This window comes from Oxyura jamaicensis, chromosome 1, assembly GCF_011077185.1.
Source record: "Oxyura jamaicensis isolate SHBP4307 breed ruddy duck chromosome 1, BPBGC_Ojam_1.0, whole genome shotgun sequence".
Lineage (NCBI taxonomy): Eukaryota > Metazoa > Chordata > Aves > Anseriformes > Anatidae > Oxyura > Oxyura jamaicensis.
The window spans coordinates 172,779,319-172,804,460 of NC_048893.1; the positions used below are offsets into that span (position 1 = coordinate 172,779,319).

At 41.3% G+C, this 25,142-nt stretch overlaps 1 protein-coding gene across 1 annotated transcript in view; it reads right to left on the reverse strand.

Moving 5' to 3' along the window:
• Positions 1-1,018: 1,018 nt before the first annotated feature.
• The window catches only part of ELF1 (E74 like ETS transcription factor 1), an 87,555-nt gene continuing 63,431 nt past the window's right edge, over positions 1,019-25,142 (reverse strand). The window contains exons 5-10 of the mRNA XM_035322025.1: positions 24,122-24,229; positions 23,205-23,369; positions 18,305-18,388; positions 14,793-14,985; positions 13,210-13,677; positions 1,019-2,682 (exon numbers count right to left, since the gene is read on the reverse strand). Of these exons, the coding sequence (XP_035177916.1) occupies positions 2,064-2,682; positions 13,210-13,677; positions 14,793-14,985; positions 18,305-18,388; positions 23,205-23,369; positions 24,122-24,229 (1,637 nt within the window). The 3' untranslated portion in view covers positions 1,019-2,063. The remainder of the gene's footprint in view (positions 2,683-13,209; positions 13,678-14,792; positions 14,986-18,304; positions 18,389-23,204; positions 23,370-24,121; positions 24,230-25,142) is intronic.

The following is a 25,142-nucleotide window of genomic DNA, read 5'->3' on the forward strand; positions in this document are numbered from 1 at the left end:
AAAAACACTGTAACGCCAGTTCCCACTTCAGGTTTCCCATCATTGAGAAATACCCGTCCTACAGGAAAAAGTCTTTATTCTGTAGTCTGATTAAAAGAGTAGCCTGCCTCTTCCAGAGCTTTTGTCAACGTGAAACAGAAAGCCCTCGGGATGAGCTGTAGGAGATGTACTTCCCCAATGCTGGTGGTGCCAGTAAGGGGCCAGCAGTGCCCAGCCGCAGCAGCCCTGCCGGATAAACCTCCGCCACTTGGCTGGCGGCGCTCGCGCTGGGTACGGCCAGCCTTCCTGACAGTGGGAGCAGGGGTGCGGTTCGTGGGTCAGACCCTAGCTGCACGGGAGTCGGAGAGAAGAGAGCCACACGTTCAACTGCCACGAACCAGCTTAGCTCTGTCAGAGCACTGCTTGCTAGATAGTTCTATAATTTTGTTTAACTAGAGCAAGAAATCCCTGTCCGTGTTCTGTCACCTTTAGTTCTTCTAGTACTTTTAAGTTTAAAATTAACCTTATGAATCAGTAAATCTGTATAAATTTATAGAAAGACGTACTTCATTGAACTTCTACATTCTACTCATCTCACAAGACATCATACTTATTTTCAATCTACCTCCTGCTGAAGCATTGCACTTGGCTAGGTTGAGCCAACAGCCATTACGTGCACAAGCCACAAGGACCTCTGTGATGCATGGCACCCCAAAATTACATGGAAAGTTTGGGGCTCTTTAGAACATACTGGGAAGCGACGGAAAAGGTCACTTCTTGGACACAGCTCAACTTTCATTTGAGCTCCAAAGCCATACAGTGAGTAGTGTTGTTTCACAGCATACCATGCCATCACATGCTCACAGTATGTAGGGTGTGTTCGAGTCTGTTCAGAAGCAATTCATCCATTTCTTATTTGCTCACGTCCCACCAGAGACCCACACGGATTAATCACGTTGTCCAGCATGTTTTGGTTATTTATAGTGGTTGTCAAAACACTGTATCAATCTAAAAACATTTCAGAGTAAATACAGAAAAATGTTTTTCCGCTTGATTTATTTTCATAATAAACCAATTAAAAATACAAAAGGCAAGGACCCAAGGTTCAGAGGGCTCCATCATTTAAAAATTTGTCTTTAAATACAAATTCACTCTGTAATATGAATACATATAACATTAGACCTCTAAACATAATGATCTTATTTGCATCTATCAAAAATTTGTATGGAAACAAATTAGCTGAAAAAACTTCCTTGTGACATTGAATGTACATTATTTACAATCAAAAAGAACTCTTAGAAGTATTAATCTCAGAACACCTGCATAAATTGTATATATTTCATTTCCCTCCCCCCTTACAAAATAATCTGAAGTAGAAAGCAAGATTATTAAGCTTCATAGTCACAAAATGGCATGAAACATCTGCACCTGTAGTGATGCTGTTAGCTTCTGTAATTAAATATATCTGATGTTTTCGTATAAAATATAGACATGGCATTGTCCATTACTGGAATAAATGTTTTTTGTACTCTCAATAGGAGTGTATATTCAATTTTGCACACACAAGAGCTTGTGCTGCAAAAAAAATGCAAGAGGATACCTGGTTATCAGAGTCTAAAACTGATGTAAATTCACTGGTATGAAACAGACACTTGATCATAAAAATTCATACACGTGGAATGAAAATGTCCCATTAAAAGTAACTGTTGCTTCAAAAGTTAAGTGATACATGTCTAGATTAAACACAAAAGGTTATAATAATGTTACTGCAATGTAAATCAGCAACAGGCTGAAAATGTACAGTAAGAAAGAAGTCTGAAACTTTGAGAAAGTCTTCATAGAATAAAAAGCATGTTCCTTCATGCCTGTATTTTGAAACGAGTAATATATAATTTTATTTATATGATAACATTTAGCAATTAACAGAAAATCAAAATCAGTTCTAAAGCATGAATTCTAACAATTATCTGCAGAAATTAAGTAGCTTTATAACATCTTGCTTCTGAATCAAATCATATATACATAACTGAAAAGGTCCCATCACATTTATGAAAATAATCATCCACAGGGTCTTTTTAAAAAATTTATTGATATGAATGGGGTTCCAATGGCTCATCTTCTTGCTTCACTTGCACGTTAGATGGGAAACCATTTGAACTGGATACTACCATCACAAACGGTTGCTGCTGAAACTTCTGCTCCGACTGCTCAGTATCATCTAATTTGTCACTGTCTTCCTCTTTTATCGCTCCTTGTACGCCGATCTGTTTCGTTTCTGGTGCTTTAATAACCGAGGTGATCACTGTGCCAGATGGATGAGCGACCACCTGCGAACTGCTGGGTGAAAAAGTTACCACTGGGGTAGTGGCGGTGAAGGATGGAGACGAAGCCATGTTGACTGTTCCATTGCAAATTGTCTGCACGCTGCTGGTGAGAACCTGCTGAACTTGTGCTGGGCTCAACACGATTGAGGAAGAAGGCGAGACTGGCTTCTGAGACTGTAGCATGACATTTTCTTTAAGAACTGTCATGGGCTGGGAAGTAGGAATGGCTTGTAAAATAAATTTTTGGGGTGTTGCTGATGAGGCTGGATCTGTGCTGGCTATCACCGTAGTAAGAGGCACCGTCTGGAGTGTTACAGTATGCAGCTGCTGATTTCCAGGAGAAACAACCACTGGAACTTGGGTTGGAGTCTGTAAAGTCCTGTTAGGATTAGAGACGATTACAGGGTCAGAACACTTCCATGCTGAGTCTTTAAAAATAATTATAGATTTACTATTGGAAAATCACTTGGCATCATGAACATTTATCTTAAGATCACAGAAGGGGAAGCAGTCACTTTCTTAACAAAACAAAAACTGGGTCTGACCCCTGAATTCAGCAACACAGCTCCCAAAGCGAAGGTATTCTCTATGAGCGATACTACCATCACCAGATCAACAGCCTGCCTTTGAGACATTAGGTAGTTCATGAGAAAGCTTGGGAACTGCATCCAAGACCTCCTTCTCAAGCATCAACAAACAGCACGAGCACGACCCACTAGACCTCTGCCATCCATTTCACAAGGTCCCCAGCTGAAGTAAGACACAAGTCTGCCCTCAGTTCTCCTAACATCTGTCTATGTCTTTACCTATATGCAAAAGTATCTGCACTGTAACGGTGGATCGAGCCGGGACCATCTCAGACAGCCAGGACGCACAGCTCGCTGTCTGCCAGACTTGTATGCTCCTGGTAAGGCAGCTGAACAGAATTTGCTCCCAAAATCTAAGTTTAAATGAGGAACGATCCCATCAGTTTCAGGCTGACAGAGCTGGGTACCACATTACTTTCTGTATTTATGCTGAGGGCAAAGTTAGATGATGAGCGGCCGTGTCACTGATGTATACAAACACAACAGTGTTTGGTGAAAATGGTGATTCAGAGATGTGGCTGAAACACACACAGCTCAGTCACACAACATACCTCAGTTTAAAATATGTATCTATCTAAAACCCACAACACGCTCCCTGCAAAGCTAATGATTTCCCTTGAAGGGAGGGAAAAAGAAAGGTAAGGGTTTAACTGCTTCAAAACCCTACCACAGCTTGTTCCAAACCACCATGCTCCCTCCGACAATCTTCTTTCTTCTTGCTTGTTCTGTAAAGTTCTAACATTCCTGCTTCTCTCCAATGTTTTCTCCTGCCTCTCCTCCTCCATTTTTCCAGTCTTAAGCTCTGACTTGTATTTTCTTGAACATACAAAGTGCTGGATGAAAACAAAAATAACTATTTCCTCCTCCTCCTAGCTTATTTCTCTACCTCTGCTGAAATTACTTCAGATAGAAACCAACTTACCTTCAATATCTGCACTTTCAAGCCCATGCACAACACAGCACGCTGTAAGGACTGCATATATATATCTATGGTGGAATGTCCTCCTTTCTGTAGTCCTTCTACCCAGGAACTACCTCTTTTTCTACAACTCTCTGAAATCCTGCTTTCCAGCATTTGGCCACTGACCCATCAGATCAGACTCAGTGTATTCAAAACTTGAAGTAAGGGGGAGCATGGTTGCAGATACTGCTGCTTGCTACTCCAACCACACAGGGAGCTGCACTCCCTCTTCCTTTGTGCAGCAGCAGAGACAAGTGAAGGAACATCTGCAGATGATTTCCCAGCTCTCCCTCAGCTCAGTCCTCTGGGAGAGGCCTCCAGCTGAGCTCCCACAGACTGCCCCAGCAAGAGCAGTTCCAGAAACCCAGCTGGCACCAGGCTCGAAGCAGTGAGCTCTTCCCTGAACAACCCCTAGCTGCCGGTCCCTGCTGCAGATGAGCCTTTCCCCACCTCCCGGGTGGCTTGGTAGGAATAAAATCTGCATCTGTAGCTTTCGCTTCCTCTAGAAGGACAAGGAAGTCAGCAGTACCCAGGACTGATGCTGTAGCAAAATAAATCCAAATATGAGCCCATGAGGCTCCTGTGCAGCTCTCATCACCCAGGCTCTACAGCTGGGACACCAAATCTGATGCTACTAACCAGAGTGCAGAGGGGCAGCTGCTAAGCTCAGTCTCGAGCTCCTCTTTCATACAACTAGAGAGAGCCCAAGGAAGATGATCACAGAAATGTGCTTGCAAGGCGATGAAGCACCAGCTGAAATGACCACTTTTTTTTTTTTTTTTTTTTCAAGTTCTGGAGAACTTGTTGATGCACATCAAATACATGCAGTGGAGCTTAAAACACGAGGCTCAGAATGGCACCACCAAGGTTGACCAAGTCTGCTAAGGGTCACCAGTGCTAACTGTTTCTTTTCAAGTAATTCCCCTGGGAGCTTGACAGAACAATCACAAATATCCACGCCAGAACCAGTAACAGGAGGAGGGCATCCACTGGCTTTTTAAAAAACTATGGAAACTACCAACAGTTAAACAAACTTGCAGCAAAATCAGAATGTCACATAAATACAGCTCGATCCATCCAAGTCTACAGGAAGCAGCTACACAAGTGGAACAAGTAAGAAGGAAAGGACAACTGACACTTGCCATCAGAAAAACACTGAAAGTATCTGAATAAGACAGTGGACGCCAAGCCAGCTCCTCAATCCATGGTGCAACTTACTTGAGTCTGAAGGATTAAGATCAACTCGGTAATTTCACTTCTGAAAAGCAGCAGCTGAAGCTGGTAGACTGTGCTGGTATGCCATGCAAGGATTACTTGGAAGATACTTTCTTGTTCTTTGGGTGTTTAGTTTTGAAATAAAATAAAAATAGAAAATTCTGCCAGTTACATGACGACCTCAAAACCGCAAAATGGATCTAATCAATGCAGAGGGTATTGTGCAAAGTGCTAGGCGCTGTGAGAGGACTGAACCAAAGCGTTTTTCTCAGCACACTGCAATAGTTTTTGTATTGATGTTAAGCCATTTTATGTCTCATGGAAGTACATCCCATACCGTGGCTAATAGCTTATTCCAGATGCTCCATTTTCTCCAGTCAAGAGACATATATTATACACACACACACATCTATACATGTGTATATGCACATACACACACACACACAGTGTAAACTCGCCAGAGGGAAGCACATCCCATCCCAGATGTATCTACAAGCTGAGGACTAAGCAGCACACTGCACCATAACTACTACACCTTGTTATTTACAGTAAGGATGGCCAAGCTGAATTTTTGCTTTCAAAAATAGTCCATAGTACAACTGTGCCTGTTTACAAAGCAAGATCGAGGTGCTCAGGCTATTTGCCTTCATCATTTAATATATATATATATATATGTTTGGTTAATCTTTTTGTCTGTTTTACCCAAAAAAAACCCAACCCCCACTACTCAAGGTGATCCCTGGGCTACATGATTTTCGATGCTTTGAACTACATTTTTTGCTATGTTGATGAATTTCACTGTCAACTTGCTAACACCCTTCCTACTCCAAGGTACAAATCTAGTGGGTCATGACTTTAAAAGTTCCTGCTGGGGTTACAGGAAGAACATTGAGCAATAGCGATGAAAGGGAAACGTTGCCATAAAGCAGCCTGCTTTCTACTGAGAACAGAATGACAAATATTCCGAAGTCATTTCAGCCTGGCAGAAAATGATAACCCACTTCTTGGCTCGTTTGGTGCTGTTAACAGGCTGGAATTGTGCAACATGACATTAGCTTACCAAGAGGTGAGGAGTGATAAAGCAAACACTGGATGACAACAGGAAGGACAAACGAGTTTATTCATGGCAATTACTGAAAAATTTATGAAACAAGAGAAAGGAAGAAGATACAGAACAGAACTGAAGCCAGGAGCCAAAGTACTTGAAATATTTCACAGCACAACAACAATAACAAAGAAACAAGGCAATATGAAGAAATACAGAGAGAAAGAAGTAAGAGAATTCCCTTCCCAGCATACACAACACTCAATCCACAGCTATTGGGGAAATAATGGCCTTGAGATGAACGGGCCAATTCCCAGGGACCTTCCCCATTTGTTCAACTCGCTGGTTACAGACAGCTCATTCAATCAGCGCAGGAAGAGTGAGGGAGGCCAAGGGGTGGGGTGGGCTTGTCAGAACCACCTCAAACACCTGAGTCAAGAGGCAATCTCCTCGGAGTGAAGATAGCAAGGCTTGGCCAAACGCAACTCTACCACCAAATGCTCGGTCAAATGCTCTACCATCACTGCAAGCCCTTCCACAGCCACACCGGTTTGTATCATACTCTAAGAGTCATCAGAAGTCTTGTAAATCCTTCATCCCCATGTATCACAGACAGAGCCTGGCCTTCCTACAGTGGGAGCCACACAGATGGGACCTGCTAACCAGTCTGGGTGTCGATGTCCAAGAGATGTAGCACAGGACTTGATGCCTGCATGCAAAATCTTAACAGGACCTCCCGCTAAGGGAGGACAGAACTCACCTGTTCATTGTCTGGACAAGGTAATCTGTTATCCTCAAAACAGAGACACGGGACTCAGCTCTCAAGCCCAGTGTCCTTAAAGCTTTCTTTCCAGAGCTTTTCAAAATTGCACGCTCACCTGAATTAAAATTCAGAAATGTTCCCAAATTAAAATTCAGGAACTGTCCCACTAACCAGAAACCCACAGAAAGTCCACCTCTCTTGACAGCACCAAGAGCATGTGAACATGCATTCCTGCAGATAGCTTCCCATTGTGCAGAAACAAAACGAATCTCTCCAGATAGCCTTTAAGTCCCTTCTGACTTCAGCAGCTTTCCTCCTACCCACCACAGAAACTGGCCTAAGAAAAACTCTTCTCAGCTGCAGAAATTTAACTCAAAATGGGAAGTTATAACTGGAGGCTTTGCCTTGGCAGAAGTTGGCTCTATCCTAATGATGTTCTGAGAAACTCGAGCCTCTTGTGAGCTAAATGAGAGTTCTCTGTAGGCACTGAATCTAACTGCAAACAGAGGCAAAACGTGCTCTGATGCTGGTTGGTCAAAGAGAGGCCTCCCACACAATAGCCAGGAGATGCTTCTGATTATCTAGGAGACCGAAGCAGGCATCCCATTCCTTCGGTCACGTTCCCATCCCAGAACCCCAGAGAGCTCTTTGCCAAGACTGCCACCTGTGAAGGCTTTTATTCAGCAGATGGGCTGCAACATCAGCTGACATCGGGTAAATTTGGATCACATTATTATTTCGGGAAAAAGGACAGGATTTTGAAAGCAGATGGTCAATGCAAAGTGTCAGTAGGACAGTGCCAGGCTGTCTCTGTGTGTCTGTGTGGTCAGGCAAGCTGGAGCAGTGACTGCAGATAGGGTGCAAAGTGTTTTTAGAGAACACAACAGTGATGTTTGCTGCACAACTCACACACGTTAATGGCTCTATGTGACACACGATGAGGAAAACGTCTCATTTGAAACAGCAGCTGTGATCACATTTTCTGAGTTCATAAACCCATGCTAGATGACCAATCTGTGCATTTTTCAGCATCAGGATGGCTGCAGTCAGACCACAAATAGCTAGTTTACAAATTAAGGAACAACAGCAGAAAGCCTATGTGTCTGCTTGGGGCAGACACATTCCCTCCGCTTGTCGGGACAATCCACTGTGTTGGCATATTGTTGGCCTTATCACTGCTCTTACACAGCATGCTCACAGCCAGAAAAAAACACGATTCACCTTCAGCCACTTTCTCCTCCTCTTGAATGAGGATCTCGCCACTGTGGTCCATGCTTGCGTCACCTTCAGGATGAATTCCTGCAACAGTTTCTATCCCAAAGGTTGCAAAAAGGTCAAGACGAAAGCTGTGGCTGAATCACGGTGTAGTAGTTCTCCAGTTCAGAAGTGAACACACAGAGCATATCGCACTGGTCCTCTGGGGTCTGTATTAGCTTTTCCCCAAGTTACAGAACAGAGTCAGGATACCCGTCTTCTAACATGCTCTGTCCAAGCTATCACAAAGACAACTTGAAAATACAGAGAAAAAACAAACAAACAAATGAAAAATAAACTGAATTTTGGTAGAAACGTTGTGTTTAGAGCCAGGAGTCTGCTCAAGGTCTCTCTGCAGCCAGCTAACTGGAGGTTTCTTGCTATATGGAGCTGTCAGCTAGAAAATACAGCGATGTCCCACACAGTCAACATGAACTGGTGACATAATGTTTTAAATTAATCCAAATTCACAATCTCATCCTCTCTGAACTGTTAGTAATAAGGGAACTTCTCTTCACTACACAGAAGACATCCCATCTCGAATCACTGCTACTCTTGCAATTGCCCAAACCCAGGCACCTCAGAGCCCTGCAGGACATCCTAGGCTACCTAGACAAGGTAAGGCCTCAGCCTTACAGAAGAAATGCACTTTGGAGCAACAGGAAGGATACCCTTTACACTCAAAGTGACCCAATGAACGTGGAGCTGAATCCCAAGACTACTTTAGTGCCTCCAAATCCCACAATTATTTGAATAAAACACCCGTGTAAACCAGAGCACCCGCGTGCGTTACTCTGGTTTAAACTGAATGATTTTACAAGCGCAAAATTCAAAGAGACTTTCCTTTAAAAAGCCAGCTCATTGGGAAAATTTAGAAATGGAAAACTCATCCAGAGAGGCATTTTATTTTTGTCTTATCACTGGAAACACGATGCCAAATTCAGCTCCCAGTTACACAACTGGAAATTTCAGCAGCTGCGCTTGCAACCACCAAGCCTGAGCACCAGCAGGTTTGCAGTTCAGAGTATTCCCATCCAAGATCCTCGATGTCTTTCCTGGTCAGCAAAACCTGGTTTAAATGGCATGACCCTGCCCCATTTCCTAAGCTTGGCTTAGCACTACATTGTCGCCTTTCTGCTTAAGCTCTGGGACTGAAGAGCCATCTGCCCGTGGCCAGCAATGCTTCTGTCTCCTGCATACTGGAACTGGTATAAAAAGCTCCACAAAGCCACCTGTAAGCCAAGAGCTTTCTTTAAACCACTTTAGCCTGTTTCTGCTTTAATACAAAGCGTGATTACAGCAAAAGCAGGCAACAGCAAGAACAAAGCTGTAAGTGAAGATGGGTACATCACCCTGTGTTGCACGCTGTAGCACTTTGGAGTGGGTGTAGGACACTGCCCTCCACACAAATTATTACACAAAACTCTGCAAGAGCTTTGGAACAGCTGTAAGCAAAGCTGCTGCCTGTATCCTGCCAAGAGCCAGCCCTCACTTCTCACTGGCATTTCTGTCAGAATCGCAGAATCATAAAGGTTGGAAGAGACCTCCAAGATCATCTGGTCCAACCATCCCCCTACCACCATGGTCAACCACCAAACCACGTCCCTAAGCACCACGTCCAACCTCTCCTTGAACACCCCCAGGGACAGTGATGCCACCAGCTCCCTGGGCAACCCAGGGAAGCAGTGCCCCACTCTCCCTGTGATGCTCTCAGGAACGGACTTCATCCGGCAGTGCCAGCTGGCACAGGGATGGGACAGCAACACAAACCCTGTGCAGCAGCCTTCAAACATTATTCTTTTAACAAGAGAAGATGCATGTTCATGTCACTTACAGCTAAGTGTTAAGAAGCCAATTGTTTTAACCTCACCCCCTTCAGTATTTTCTCTGCGGTATGTGGTTAATCATTTTTTTTCTCCTCACAACACGACAGAAGCAAATTGCTGCAGAGGGAAGAACATTTACATGATGAAGAAAGAACGTTCATATGAATAAAAATTTAGAAGCTGCATTACATGAGACAAATTATGTGGGCCCAAGATATTCATGCGTGAAGGCAGAGCCTGACCACCAGGCAGTACGTGTTGGAAAAACTTCTGGGGAACGCTCCCAAACCCTGCTTGCAATTCCTCCCAAATGACCTCGATTAACCACGTGCCTCAGCCTCTGAGCAGCAACTAGCCGTGACTGGTGCTTTTTGTCCTCACCCTGCCCTATAAAACTACCAAGAAGAGACTCCAAACGCAATCCTACAGGCTGCGTGTGCATCGCAAGGTTTGTCAGCCCATGTGCTCTGCTGGCAATCACACATGCTGGGAATTTTTAAATCAGGTAGACCAGTCAGTTTGTCCCTCACGGTAGCTCCAGTGAGGCACTTGGGAACACGTACACAACCACATTCAACTGCTAGAGATTTATGGCTGCTTGAACAAACAAAGCTAAAATCCAGTTGCTTTGTTTAAAGCAACTAAAGCAACGTTAGGTCTTTATTAACAAGACCTAACGCATATGCTCCAAAAGTGTTCGCTAAGCCTTTCCTTCTCACCAAAAGATTTGAACTGTGCAGTTTGAAACTGAGCAAAAATTATGTCATAAATTGTATTTTTACAGCCTGGAGCGGGCAATGATTGCACAGGACTTGTCAGCACCTTGGCCCACCCTGTTTAAAAGCATGAAGATGCACATAATTGTTTATTTTTTTCCACTCTAACAGCTCAAACACTTTAGTACTTGCTTTCTTCATCAAGAATACTCCTATAACAGTCAGTAATTGAATTGCACTGGAAAGGTCCAACGGGTCTTTTTTCTTTTCTTTTCATCCGAGATACTTGGCCATCATGGCTGGGAAACGTGCCATTGAAGACTTCATGGAACAACGTTAAAGTTTCAGCAGAAAGGCAGAACTGAAGCAATACAGAACTGTGAGCTTTCTACAGCTTTTATTTCATTCAAACTTCTCATGTGTATCAGCCCTACTACTTTAAGCCCTCCCCAGCTTATTGCCCAAAGTCGAATTGTGAAATACTGCAATGCAACAGCAGCCCACAATGCCATCATGCAGCTTTGCCAAGCTTAGGATGGACTGCTTGCCTTGCTGGGTCTAACAGATGCTCTGTTATTATCATTTTTATATCTGTCTGTATAACTAGATCTACGTACCTATACTGTTGATAGTGTTTTTGATATGTAATCTAATGTAGATCTAGCCCAGAGCTATTTAATTCTGTAAATTGCTGTACTCTCTCACTATTTATGTTTAATAGCATTTTTCTCCTGACTTAAATGGTACTGCACAGCTTCAGTTATGCCTGTACTTATTTCCTTTCACTATTATTAACCTAGTCACTTTTTTTACAACTTGCAGGTAACTTGCAGGTAATTAGAGAACAACTTTTACATAAACTTCTGACGACACGTAACCTCTCCCTCCCCTATGTACTTCTTGAGCGAATTCTAGTTCATTAGAATAATAAGTAAAACACAATCTGATTTCAGCTTAGGCATTTACAATCGACAGACAAATGAAAACATGTGTTCTCTACTTAGAAATGGTAGCTCCTTCCAGTTTGTTGTACAGTGCCTATCAGTAACCACAAAAAGGATTCTTGCTTTCTTGGCTCAATGGATTTAATCCCTCACAACCTTTATTAACCAGTGAGTTTCTCTTTTCAGAGTGATTTTTTCACACTGCAACATGAATGAAAACCATTCCATAAATCTTATGAAAAAGAAAACAGGATCCAAACTAGAAAGACCAGTGAAAAATTATTTTTTTATCCCAAAGAAAGAAGAGAGAATATATATCTTTTGTTGATTGAAGCTGAAGTCTTGGGTTGTCATTTCTTTTATATAAATGGAAATTCTTTGGTTTTCTCAGCCATTTGGTTATCTCCTAAAAGGTTTCATATTGATTCTATTATATCAGTCACTGAAAGCTGATCTAGGCAGTTTGAGTTCTTCTCGCTGCACAAACTGTAATGACTATTCTGGATTTCCCTTAATCTATCTTCCTTTCATATGCAAGTACAGTTTTAATAATTGACTGGCTTTTACAACAGCCCTCTAGTAGCAGAGGTGAGAGAGCAAAATTTATTCTTTAGAAACGAAGTAATTATTTGATCTCATTAATGCCATTACTTATTTCCATCTGCCAATATTCCACCGTTAACCCCGGATACTCTGTACCACTTCAGATTTACTGGTGGCTCTGGATGTAATTTTCCAAGGAGAGAACAGAGCAAAGGAGCAGGAAACAACAGTACTGACATTTTGCAGCACAACACAATAACCCTTCAAACAGTGACCTTAACAGAGCAAGTCCAAGGAAAAAAAAAAGATCATGATTCATTAAGAATGTGCATCTCCTGAATTGTATCACAGAATCACAGAATCATCTAGGTTGGAAGAGACCTCCAAGATCACCCAGTCCAACCTCTGACCTAGCACTAACAGGTCCTCCACTAAACCATATCCCTAAGCTCTACATCTACACGTCCTTTAAAGACCTCCAGGGATGGTGACTCAACCACTCCCATGGGCAGCCTATTCCAGTGCCTAACAACCCTTTCAGTAAAGGAGTTCTTCCTAAAGCTTTTGGGAAACTGCTATGGTCCAGGTGCAGAACCACCACATACAATTCTGACATTCCTGTGGAGTAGGGACAAGATTACAAGAACATTTGTTTTAGGTCTTTTGCAGTCACTGGAGGTGAAGGAGATCCAGGAGATGCCAGTCTGTGAAAAAGCAGAGCCATGAAAATCCTGTATCTGCTGCACGACAGAACTGACGATACCCATTTGAAATAAAAGTTGTGTATTCTTTCTTTCTAAAGGATTTGCATCATGCCTCACCGTGCAGGAAAGATGTGCTTTCCTCCACCAAAACAGCATTTATGAGTGTACATGTTGAAGTGTCCTGTAAAAAAGTAATTCCCAGCATCACCTGCACAGCATCTGTTTCACTTGAACCCAACTGCAAGACAAGCAATTTTTTCTGAAGCACAACAAAGAAACTAGTCTATCTAGCCACCCTCCAGCTAAGTTATTATTGTCCATACATTTATTTTCTTGACATTTTCTTACCTTATATTCTGAACTGACGGATTTAACGTTTCATCTGCAACGTTACTGGTTACAGCTGCTTGTCCTTCTGTGATGGACTGCAATGGCTGCATTACGTGAACTGTCCGAAAAAGCTGAGTGGGATGTACTGGCTGCGTAGACTGCATTGTCCTCAAAACTTCTGAAGTCAAGCCAGGTGTCTGCTGCTGTACAACCTCTACGTGCTCCTTCAGCTTAGCAGGCTTTGAATTTCCTGTTTTTAGAACTGTGGTGGATCCTCCCTTTGTTCCAGTGTTTGCAGACGCTCTAGATCTGCTCGACTGGTTTCTACTGGCCACAGGAGCTGAGAGCAAAGTTGAATCTGATGATTCAGTGCTAGGGCTTGCATCCTCATCATCTATATAGACGAGATCTTTTGGCATTTCTTTAAATTGATACACTAGGCGCTGACCTTCTACTTTGGCCAGTATTCCTCTTTGGTAATAGTATCTGTTTAAAGCAAACATACATCAATAACTTAGAGTGTTCTTGAAAAAACCCTAACTAAATAAAAAACACAGCAACAAAAAAGCAGTAAATAACACCAGCTGTAACAGGGAAGAAGGGACTTAAGGTTTAATATTTTATCTGCCTAGTTTCTTGATTACAAAGGAGTGGCCAATTAATAGCATATTTTTTCCTCAAATGACACTTTTTAATGGTATTTCTTCTATCCATTTAATTTCAACATCGGATAACACTAAAGAGACAGAGAAGAGCTCTGTGATTTGGCAGCTCTGCTATAAATGAATGCTGCTTTAAAGTCCTATGAAACTTCTAATTCTGCTCAAGTCATCCAGTCCTTTAATTTACCTGAATTTGTGCTTACTCCCCAGTGAGCCCATACAGATATTTTAACTACAAGAAAGCAAAGAGAACAGGACAGGAGAGTTCTACTTCATATTCAAATCAATATGACAGTTTAAAATGAGGCATAGCGAGGTGAGGGGTGAAAGGAATGGAACAGAAATGCAGAGCTGCTCAGCCAGACAATTACCAATCAGCAGTTAAGACTGAAGCTTGCATCACCCACATGCATGGGTGTCTGCTTATTTTGCAGTCTTTTCTGCATAAGAAAAAAACAATCTGCAAATGATATGATGTTTTAAAACTGCACACACAAGTCCACAGAAGTGCATGCAAACATGAATTATAAAACTGTATTTTGCACTGGGAACTGGATCATTTGCCGTGGGGAGAAATCATTTCATTAACTCTAATATATGTAAAGCTAGCATTTTTTTTATTTTTTTTTGAGAAAGGAGATTAAAATTTTACATAAAAGGCTTGCCATGCTCAGAATCTTCACTCTCTGGATTTGGGGCTGATTGTGAAGATGTGTGCTTGTCAGCAGCGCTGAACGTGTCCAAGCTGAAACTGCAGGTGACTGATTTGGGGTTTAGGTTAGTAAGAGTTACTTTTTGCTTATTTATTTAGCTGAAATAACTTCATTTCCCGAGCTGACAGAACACTAATTCATTACTGTTTTTACACATATGTGATATGACATTCAATGCATGCAAACACTATGGCAACAAAGACAGTATTATTAAAAATGCACATACCTGAGAGCTCTACCCATTGTTTCATAATTCATGTCAGGTTTGTTTTTGTGTTTTCCCCACAATCTGGAAACAGCCTTGGAATCAACTAGTTTGAAAATGCCCTTCTCTCTTTGAGTCCATTTGATATATTTAGGACATGTAGCTTTGTCCTGGAGCAGTGCTAGTAAAAACTCCCAGAGATAAATTGTATTTCCTAAAATAAAAGTATTTCAGGAAACAGAAAGAAATGTTAGTTGACCATATTTTATTAATGAGTTAAATATCCTAAAAATTAAGAAGCTGGTATGTTTATGAATGCACTGTAATAAATCATTAACACCAGGAAATAGTGACAGAGGGGCATGGGAAGAAATTCTTGTTATTTTAATCTGGGTGCCCAAACACCCTGTCTGTAACCTACAGAGCTCAGTGTCAGTCAAGCTAAGACATCCCATTCCAATCACAGAACCACAGAATCACACAGAATAACCTTGGTTGGAAGAGACCTCCAAGATCACGGAGTCCAACCTCTGACCTAGCACTAACAAGTCCTCCACTAATCCATATCCCTAAACTCTACATCTAAATTCTACATCTAAATCTTTTCAAGACCTCCAGGGATGGTGACTCAACCACTTCCCTGGGCAGCCCATTCCAATGCCTAACAAGCCTTTTTACACAGCATTCACCTCCCATTCATATGCTTTTCTCATGCCTCATCTAGATAAAAGCAGTCACCAACTACTTTGCCTGAACAGGAACATATTCAGGTCCATCCTCTGAAGCCTGAAAATTAAGCTTCTCCTCAAAGAGTTTGCTGCAGTGAGGTGGCTGGCCTATAGAAGGCTGACCAAAAACCTTCCTTTTAACAACTAGATTTATACGGTGGCAATCATTGGTATAAACCAAGGTAGCAAACCTCGGAGAATAAAGTTCAGAAAGGTTGCTGTTGTTTTTTATTATTATTTGTTTGTTTGTTTAACTTTCCTATAGACTTAACGAGAGCTTGCACTTTCTGGCAGACAACACTCAAACTGCATTTTACAAAGGAGCAGGCGCAACCATGGAAAACCATCACTCCTGTCCAGTGTTTACCATGTTCAAAGAAACAATTCAAAATCACAGATTGTGAATACTCAAAACTACTCTAAAATTTGCATCTTTGTTCCAAAAGCGCATTTAAAGAGCCTACATTTGCGTAACTAAGGCAATCCTTTTGCCTGTTGTTTTTTTTCTAAGACTACTGGTGTTTGATGCCCCTTTGGACAGTTGAAGCTGTACAAAAGCTTTCGGTGAGGCATTGTTAATCTGAGGACGGAGGAAAACCTCTTCTGTGAAATGATCTCCTCACACAAGTAGCCATGCAAAAACACAGAAAGGACAATCAGTATGTGCAGATTTCTGCAGCTTCACAAAAAAATGATGTGCAGTGAATGAGAACACGACAGGATCTCTTCTGTTAGCTTTAAATTCATTCTGAAGTCTTCTCAACCTGCATGGCCACAAGCATGAACTTTGTATGAACTAGAGGAGGTGTCCTACAAACTCTTAAAACTTACAAACTTCTATATGATAATCTCTACAGTTACATTATTGCTCACATCAACGTTCTGGGTTGGTCAGTTAACCCAGCCAGCCCCCATTATAAGGGACTTGCAAATATCCAGCCATGTCATCAGCCCTGACAGTACAAACCCTTAACAGCTCCTGCAGAAAGTGGAAATTTTAAAAGTGAACATCTCTGGAGGGAAGAAAAAAGTATCTGGCTGGTTTTGCAACAAATGTCTTCCAGCTTAGTTGAAAATGTCAGAAATGTCAGCCTGTTTGCCTTTGGACAGCCCAAAGGCAAAGGTTAAGACTGCTCAGGCAGGACACAATGTCAGTCAGGAAGGAGAGCATTCCCAACCACTTCCCATCTAATCCAGGGTGCTTTTGTTGTAGTCTAGACTTAAAATGCTTAGCTGCATGAAGGCAGACTGAAAATCTGTCACTGGTTACTGAAAATCACTGTGAAGAGGGACTGCCTGCGACAACGCTGGCTGTTTTACTCACAGGCAGGATTTTTAACCTCCTGTGAGTCACAGCTGAAGAAGAAAGATGTAGAAAACTCACAATTTGCTCCATGCAGTGCATCAGATAATTAAATGGAGAAGTTGGTATTTTAACATACACGTTCTCCTTAGGGGGACATTGTTGAGAGGGACACAACTTTCTAGCTATTTCTGTACCATGGCCACTAACATCCCTTTTGCTTCAATTCTGTGTTCCTCAAAATGCTAAACAGTTATGCTTCTGTGGAAGCTTTCTTCGTGGTTTCAGGCAACACACTCCTTTTTAATTCCTTCTGAATTAACAATTTTGTAACAATGGACAAATGTTATGGTGTATCCTTGCTATAAGCAACAAAACACTCAGTCTTCTGCCACTTCACTTTGCTATTTTCCATTATTGCATTACAGCACCATTTTGAGGTTCCTCTCATTCTTTTATTTCATTTAAAAATCAGGTCTTAAATAACAACAACAACAACAATAAAGCAAGTTTTTAATTTTTTAAAATTTATTACTTGTAAACATTTTTTTCTGTTATTGTAGAAAATCCCTCTGCAGAAGCAAATACACTCCTTTGTCACTGTAGCTTTTTTTTTTTTTTAATTTCAAGAGTTTGACACTCTCCTACCACCTCCTTGCAGTGCTTATCTGCTGGCGAGTACTGCACCCACATGCAAGCCGTTCAGGTGAGAAAAGCACCTCAGTCCCTAGCCATGTGTGGTGACCCAGAAGAGTCTCATTTCCACCTCCTGCTGTGCGCAGGACTTGGTGGCAGGCAGCATATCAAATCTGCCATTCAAAACCCAGGTTGGGTCAGTGGGGGAACTGGACCAACAGCAAAGCAACCAGTTAGTTAACAAAACTGACAGGCATTGTAACAAAATTGACAGCCACAATCTAATATGGAGGAAACAATTTATTGTATCGGTAATGTACCTTTTTATTTTTTCCTTCTGAACACAGGAGGAATTAAAGAAGTGTCAAAAACCCAAGTTGTCTACCCAAGTCTTCTAGCTGCTTTCTAACTGCCCTCAAGCTTGGTACTTCCCACTTGGTACTTCCCACTGCCAGCCGGCAGCCTTGATTATCTCCTCATGCAGAATTAGACACACACAGATGGGAAATGTTTTCAAAGATCATCTGTCAAAATAACCACATCCCAAGAAACCCTAGTACAATGCAAAGAGTTCCCCAAGACTTCGCTTGAAACACAGCAGCCTCTGTGGGGGGCTGAGGATTTTCCAAGAACTCTTGCAACTGAAATGAGAAACACACCATTCTCACTAGGAACTGGGAATCTCACAAAAAAGTCTCTTCCACCATTTATTTATTTTTTACTTAATTTACAATTAAATGCCTTTGAACACAAGACCTGCTTTGAACACAAGACCATCACAGGAAAACTAGTGAACTGTTCCTTTTCACATGTCAGTCAGAAAAGATATTCATTTAAAAATTTTGGTGACAACTTTTCAAACTTACCCTTTCCATCTTTGTTTTTCTTTTTCACAGATATGTTTGGAGTTGTGGTAGGGGACTCAGGACGAGAGGGTTTTGGCTTCTTCCCTGAAATAAAGCACCAGGAATCAACTTCAGCTTAGGAAAAAAAAATAAAAGAAATAAAAAAGAACAAGGAAAGACCTAAACCAAACAAACAAACAAACCTGTTTTCTCAATTCAGAGAAGATTCAATTTTTAATCATTTAAGAATTAAGAATTTTAATCATTTAAGAATTTTTTTTCAAATTCTACGATATGATTGATTCCCCTATGTTTTACTGTGCTTATAGTAAAAATTATGCTCACTTTTCTGAAGTCCATGTGCCTTGGAAACTTCCGTGGCATTTTAGGTACTCTTAACAGCATTTGATACAGAAGAGAGAAGCAAAATAAGCTTTTAACTGTGATCAGAAGAGTTTCAATAGAAAAGGCTCAATTTAATACAGAGAACTATCTTGTTCAGCCATTGCCAATTTAGGGATAAAACAATATTGTCTGATTATTTAATTGGCTGGAAGTCCCCACTGATAGAAGAAAACTGCACTGTCACGTCACTGTCAGGACTGAGAAAACACTTCTCAGTCCTGATCTTTCTTATTCCTTTCTCAAAGCTGGCTAGAGGTAAAAGAAAGAAAGTTGGTTGGTTGTTTAAGTCCAGCAGAACCAGCGAGCGGCTCTGAAAAACACTGCTTTTTAAAGCCATAAGCACAGTTGTGCTGTCTAGTGTGACAACTGAAAGAAGTTAGTTACAACTGATGACAAGAATTTTAAAACGTTGAGAAATCAACTATCTCAACGTAAGTGGAATAAAAAAAATGTCACACTGAAGTATTTCTCAAGATCAAACCTTGAACCTCTTCCTTCGTTAGATCTTGTTCAATTCAACATCAGCTTTTAGAGCTGCTGTAATGAATCAGAAATCTTCTGAACGTATTTATGAACTGATAAATCCCTCTTATCAGGTTTTGCAGTGATCTTTAGTACATTAACAATACCTAAATCATTCACATACTGCCTCTGCTCCTTTGAGGTGGAACAGTCCAAGCAGACAGGACCCAGAGAAACACACTTCTAACCCAAGTAACCTACTTTAATAAAGATTTAAGGAAAAGTATTTTTCCTTTTCTCTACTTATTGCATTTCCAAAGGAGTTTATGTTCTACGGAGGTAAGACAAATAGGTCTGTGCAATCGCCATCACAATGACATTCCACTTTTAGTTTTGTTTTTAGGGGCTTCCTTAATACGAGAGACAAAACTGCAGAATAAGCACAGAATCACAGAGTAAGGGCTAGAGAGCTTCACTAACTCTCAGCAAAAATGCTCAAGGCCAGCCTGGGCTGTCTGCTTCGTTTTAGATTTCCAGGTATCTATTAAGAAGTCCTAAGACTGCTTTGAGCACTCTCACCTTTTGTCACTGGCAGTCTTGCTAAGTCTACCTTTGCACTTTTTTCTTTTTTCCCCCCCCCCCCCCCCCCCGTTTTTTTCCCCCCCAAAAAAAGGGAATGTGAGGAGGGATAGCTAGTTGACAGCTGCAGTGAGGGAAGACTAGGAATGCCTGGAGTCCTCGCATTTTCTTGCTTCAATTCAGACAAGATTCATGACTGAGGATGGGACACAAAGCTCAGCTACCACCTGGGCCATTAACGCCTTCCTTGATTTGAATGACGATGGAGGGAAGAAATCCTACAATACTGGTTTTGTCATACGTAGTCATATGAAGCAATTAAGAACTACTGGAGTACATTTTTAGAATCTTTATACCACTGACCATCACTAGTTGCAGAAAATGTCCATTTTTTTCCCTTCCCTGAAATGTCTAGACGAAGTCATAGAATCACAGAATGGTTTGGGTTGGAAGGGACCTTAAAGCCCATCTAGTTCCAGCCCCCTCGCAGGGGGGCAGGGACACCTCCCACCACACTAGGTTGCTCAATAACAGCCATTTTTCTATAGGTCACTCCTATAGTCTTTTATGGGTTCATCCAGAAGTCAGCTGTAAGTCAGTGGCATCAGAAATCCCTCAGGGTAACTTTGGGTAAGTGCTTTTCTCCCCTTACACGTTATGGGAAGACTCTGTTCAGGGCTCGTCTGGTTCCCCCTCTTGCCCACATGTAAATATAAGCAGTCAATGAGTAGGGAGTGTTCCTTTGATGTAATTAATTACCTGTGTCTGAATGAGACCGGGTTTTAAAGCAAATGAAGTGGATGAAGTCTCAATTAAGTCATGACTTAATTACTGCTGGTCAGCTTCAGGAAGCACAAGTGCTGCTCACATATAATGCACTTTTGATTACAGATAACCTAGGCTACTAAATATAAATTCTGCTGCTACAGCAATTCTAGGTTCTGTTACCTCAACCCAGACCACCTGAAGACATCCTACCTGGACAGTCCTCTACCACAAACCTATCCAAAATTAGAAATCAGTGAAGTACGTGAAACTTGTTTACAGAAGGGTACTGATTTTACTGCTCTAGAAGTGGACTAGAGATAACTGAAGATGATGTTTTTAGACGACACTGCGAGCTATAATCTTCATACACTGATACTATCAAAAACAGTTAGCAGAGACACATAAGATATGTTTCCTTTGTTTAAAAGATATTTACTGAAAGTACATTAAGCATTAGCACACTTCCTCCTTTGGTTCAATAGAGCATGAATTTGTTACCTTTCAGAGTACATGACTACATTCCTTTTTAGAAGAGAGTTTTACAAAGAGGAAGGGTGAAGAATGTGCAAGAGGCTAAGAGGGGCTACCATAATTCTGTACAGATCATTGAATGTATGATTTTTATTTCCACTTTTCCATTTTCATGGTTGTAAAAACATTTCAGGTTAGACATTCCTGTTACAAATGGATGTGATATTCAGAAAATGAGATGTTCATCCTGACAGAATATTTCTTATAAAACAAGAAAAAATATTAAAACACTTCTTTGCAGTAGCAAAACTGGAACTAAGGGAATTCATACAGCAAATATCCAAGTCTCTTTCTCTGACTTTCCTTTGTTTTTCCAGCCCTTTTGATCCATAGCTCAGCAGCTCGGTGCTCAGACATTCACAAGTACAACCATCCTGCTGCGCACGCGTTTGGAGTTGAGCTGATGGGTGGATACAGCGCACATGCTGCAGCAGAATGGCTCACAAGGAATATAGGTGAAAACACCCCATCACTCCTGAAGAACATGTTCTTGGAGAAGCTCTACTCGGCAGTGCCATTCCACATCAGTTAGCTAGCGATGCTCTACGCAGTGCGACCCTACAACTTTAGCTGTTGGGTTACATATGCTTTAAGTCCATAAGTAGATCATGGCTGGCATGCATATGGCAAAACGACTGTAATCCTTTGCTCTGCTACGAAATTGACCAAATCAAGGGAAACAGATTGCACGTCCAAAAAACAAAACTAGTGAAACCTGCACTTCATTAGAAATGCACTACAAACTAAGTAACGTTTTGCAGCAATTGTTGTCGGCCGATGCCTTATAAAATCCCTGCGCATTTTGAAATAACACTTCAGCATCTCTCAGAGCAGAACATCTATCTAAAGGAGTCCCAGTTTCATTGAAAACTGGCAGTTAATGAAAATTCAAGCTGACGTATCTTTTCTAGCATTTCTTTTACCTGATATAATGACTTAAAAAAAAAAAACACTCAATGCGGAGCAACTGACTTTTTAACCTACAGCTAGCAAGGAGGAAGGAGTGGGAGTAAGCAGAAGCAGGGTATGAAAGTGTCAAGCCAAAGAGGTTAAAAGTCTGGCAGACAGAGGCTCTTTGTTTTGACCCACATAGCAGCCAACATTAAGAAAAAGAAGAAAAAAAAAAACAAAAAAACAACAGTTAAAGTCTTCTTACAGTTGGTTACCTCATGGTAGTTTCCCCAGCAGCACTCTCAGGCAGCTGCTGGTAAAGCTCCCCTCCACAGCAGTTTCAGTTCAGCTTTCTGACGGGAATCAGAGAGCTCCTGACCCACACCCGTCCCTACCAGACCTTGTGACACACACGGGGCTCAGGAAGCTCCCGCAGCATTTCCAGAGGCCTGTATGATGTCTTTCACAGATAACTACTCCCAACATTTGGGGGTATGGCGGTTGCATTAGCAGCAAAAACGTACTCTCATGCAGCAGAAGTGTAGCGGGGTAGCAGGAGCCCTGTTCTCAATGACTTTTTTTTTTTTTTTTCCTGCAGGGAAATGTGTAAAGTCCTAGTGCTCTGATTCAGCCCTAGGATTACATGCAGAAACATAGTTCTGTTTAATTCCACTTTTTTGTTGCTGTTTGGTCTGACTAACACCACATAACCTTGTTACTCTTTGGCACAGCGCTGACTCCAGTGGAACATCATTCAACAGACGGGGCCTCGACCCACTGTGCAAATGTTATCTACTGCAAATGGGACTGGCACTTACTATAGCGTGCAGCTATTTAGAAAGAAGAAAAAACAAAAAAGCACAGTTCATATTGAAGAAATGTTAAAAAAAGCCCTCATTCTGATCCCATACTGTGCACAGACTAAGCATTTTCAGTTGAAGCAAAATAAGAGCTAATTAAAATACTTCAGCATTCGTGGCAATACGCGCTCTGTAGCTTGTAATGCAATTTTCCTCTGAAGAAGAACCTATAAATAGGAACAAGCAGAGTTCCATGTTTCCTGTCAGATAAGCAATCATTGCTACCCCTCCAACATTATCAGTATCTAAGCATCAGTATTTGTGCTTGGACTCCCAGTAAGAAAATACTTTCTCTGCATTTCCAGCTGAGGACGCTGAGTTATTCTGACCTGACATCCAGCATGGTTTGAAAGATTCATGAGGGGAGATAAGCGTGCCACTGACTGCTCTCTACTCCACACTACTGTTCTGCAACAGCATCTTACCTTTTTTCTTCTTTGGTTGTTCAAATTCGGGAGTCTCTGGTGACTCAGCGTAAGGGTCTGGGGCTTGGTGAACCTCCACCACCTCAGGGATCCCATCAAGTGTGACTGACACATGCGTAATAGGAGCTACCATATCTTCATCTTCAGTTGCACCAAACATAGTTGCTTAAGGGAAAGGGACAACAGGAATATTTTCACACAGCCACAAGGACTTTTAAACGTAGAATGAAATAAAACTTTGACACTTATCGCCTTCATGGGAGAAGAGTGCAGTTCATAGTTGAATTTATCCACCCACAATCAGAAGCAGTATTAGAACAGTTTAATGACATAACCCACTCCCCTAAAAAGCACTATTACAACATGCTTACACATTTATTCATAGGTAACACAATCTAAACATATAAGTATATATTCTTCTATCTTACCAACACAGAATCACAGAATGGTTTGGATTGGAAGGCACCTCAGATATCATCTAGTCCAACCCCCCTGCCATGGGCAGGGACACCTCCCACTAGACCAGGTTGCCCAAAGCCTCATCCAGCCTGGCCTTGAACACTTCCAGGGATGGGGCATCCACAGCTTCTCTGGGCAAATATGAACAGATTCATCCTCTATCAGCCAAACAAAACAGAGCAGTCTAAACAACCTCACTTTGTTCACACCTTCCTTCTAATTTTTGATTCTTCTTTACCCATCAGTGTTCAACTCTGGGATCAACATGTTCTCAAAGCAGTGGAATTCTTCATGCCTACAACACTGGATTTCTGATACCCAAACTACATGTGTAAAGTCCACCTGGAAGCAAAATATTCCTACGCATTCCATGCAACCACAAAATACTGAATCCCTCCTTGTTTCAAACAGGCAAGCAAGGCAAACATAGACTGCTGTACTTTCATAAAAAAACTTACTTATTCTTTTTTCATCCAGCATTGGACCAGGGGAGTCCATATTGAGAAGTGCTTCAGCAGCCTCAATTGTTTCAATTGTTTCATCCCCATTATGACACGATGCTTCAACTGAGAGCAGGAGAAAATAATTAATTGTAAACAAGCTACAAATAAGACTTAAATGTTCAGCATGATATTTATTCCTGTATCATTTCTAGAAAGAAAGTAGTAAGCAGAGTCCTCTACTAGATGAGCAGTAACAGGTTTTCTAGGGAGGAAATGAGCAATGCAATCATTTCATGTCTTTAATGCATTATACTTTTAAAATTATATGCATTAGAAAAACAAACATTTCTGTCCTGTCTTTCTAACCCTTCCACTTGCTGATCAAGTACATGCAGTAGAACACGATGCCTGTAAGACCTGAAAAATGCTACTACCACAAACGATATTCTAGACAGTATCCTTAAAAAAACTGCTGCTTTCTTCTTATGGTGGTCAGAGGATTATTTTTTTTTTCAAAATAATTGTAGCATGGCAAACAAGGTAAACATTAGTTCCACTATCAAGAAGCATAAACCTTTAGAACAGTTTAACACGTTCTTTTAGAAATCGTTGTGTTGGATGGAAACGCAAAGGCCAGCCTTCCTTATCCTTTGCCATGAATTTTAACCTATGTTAGGTATCTCGTTTGCATTTATCAAAGTCTGCGCTACAAAGGTCTGTGTTAATATTCCCCTCCCTAGGATACAAATGAACCTTAGTTACTTTCTTAGTCCTGCAATGAGTCAGCTTCATACCCTCTCTTGTGTTTAACTTTGAGGAATTTTGGGTGGGGTAGTCACACACACACAAAAAAAAAAAAAAAAAAAAGAAAGAAAGAAAGAAAGAAAGAACCAGACTGACTGACTGATAGAGCAAACAAAAACGTACCATAAAACATAATGACCTTAGAAAGAACATTTCTTCACATAAAAATAATAGGTTTATTACAGGAAGTAGAACTTCTATACCATTTTTCTAATCACAGTAAAAACAAAGC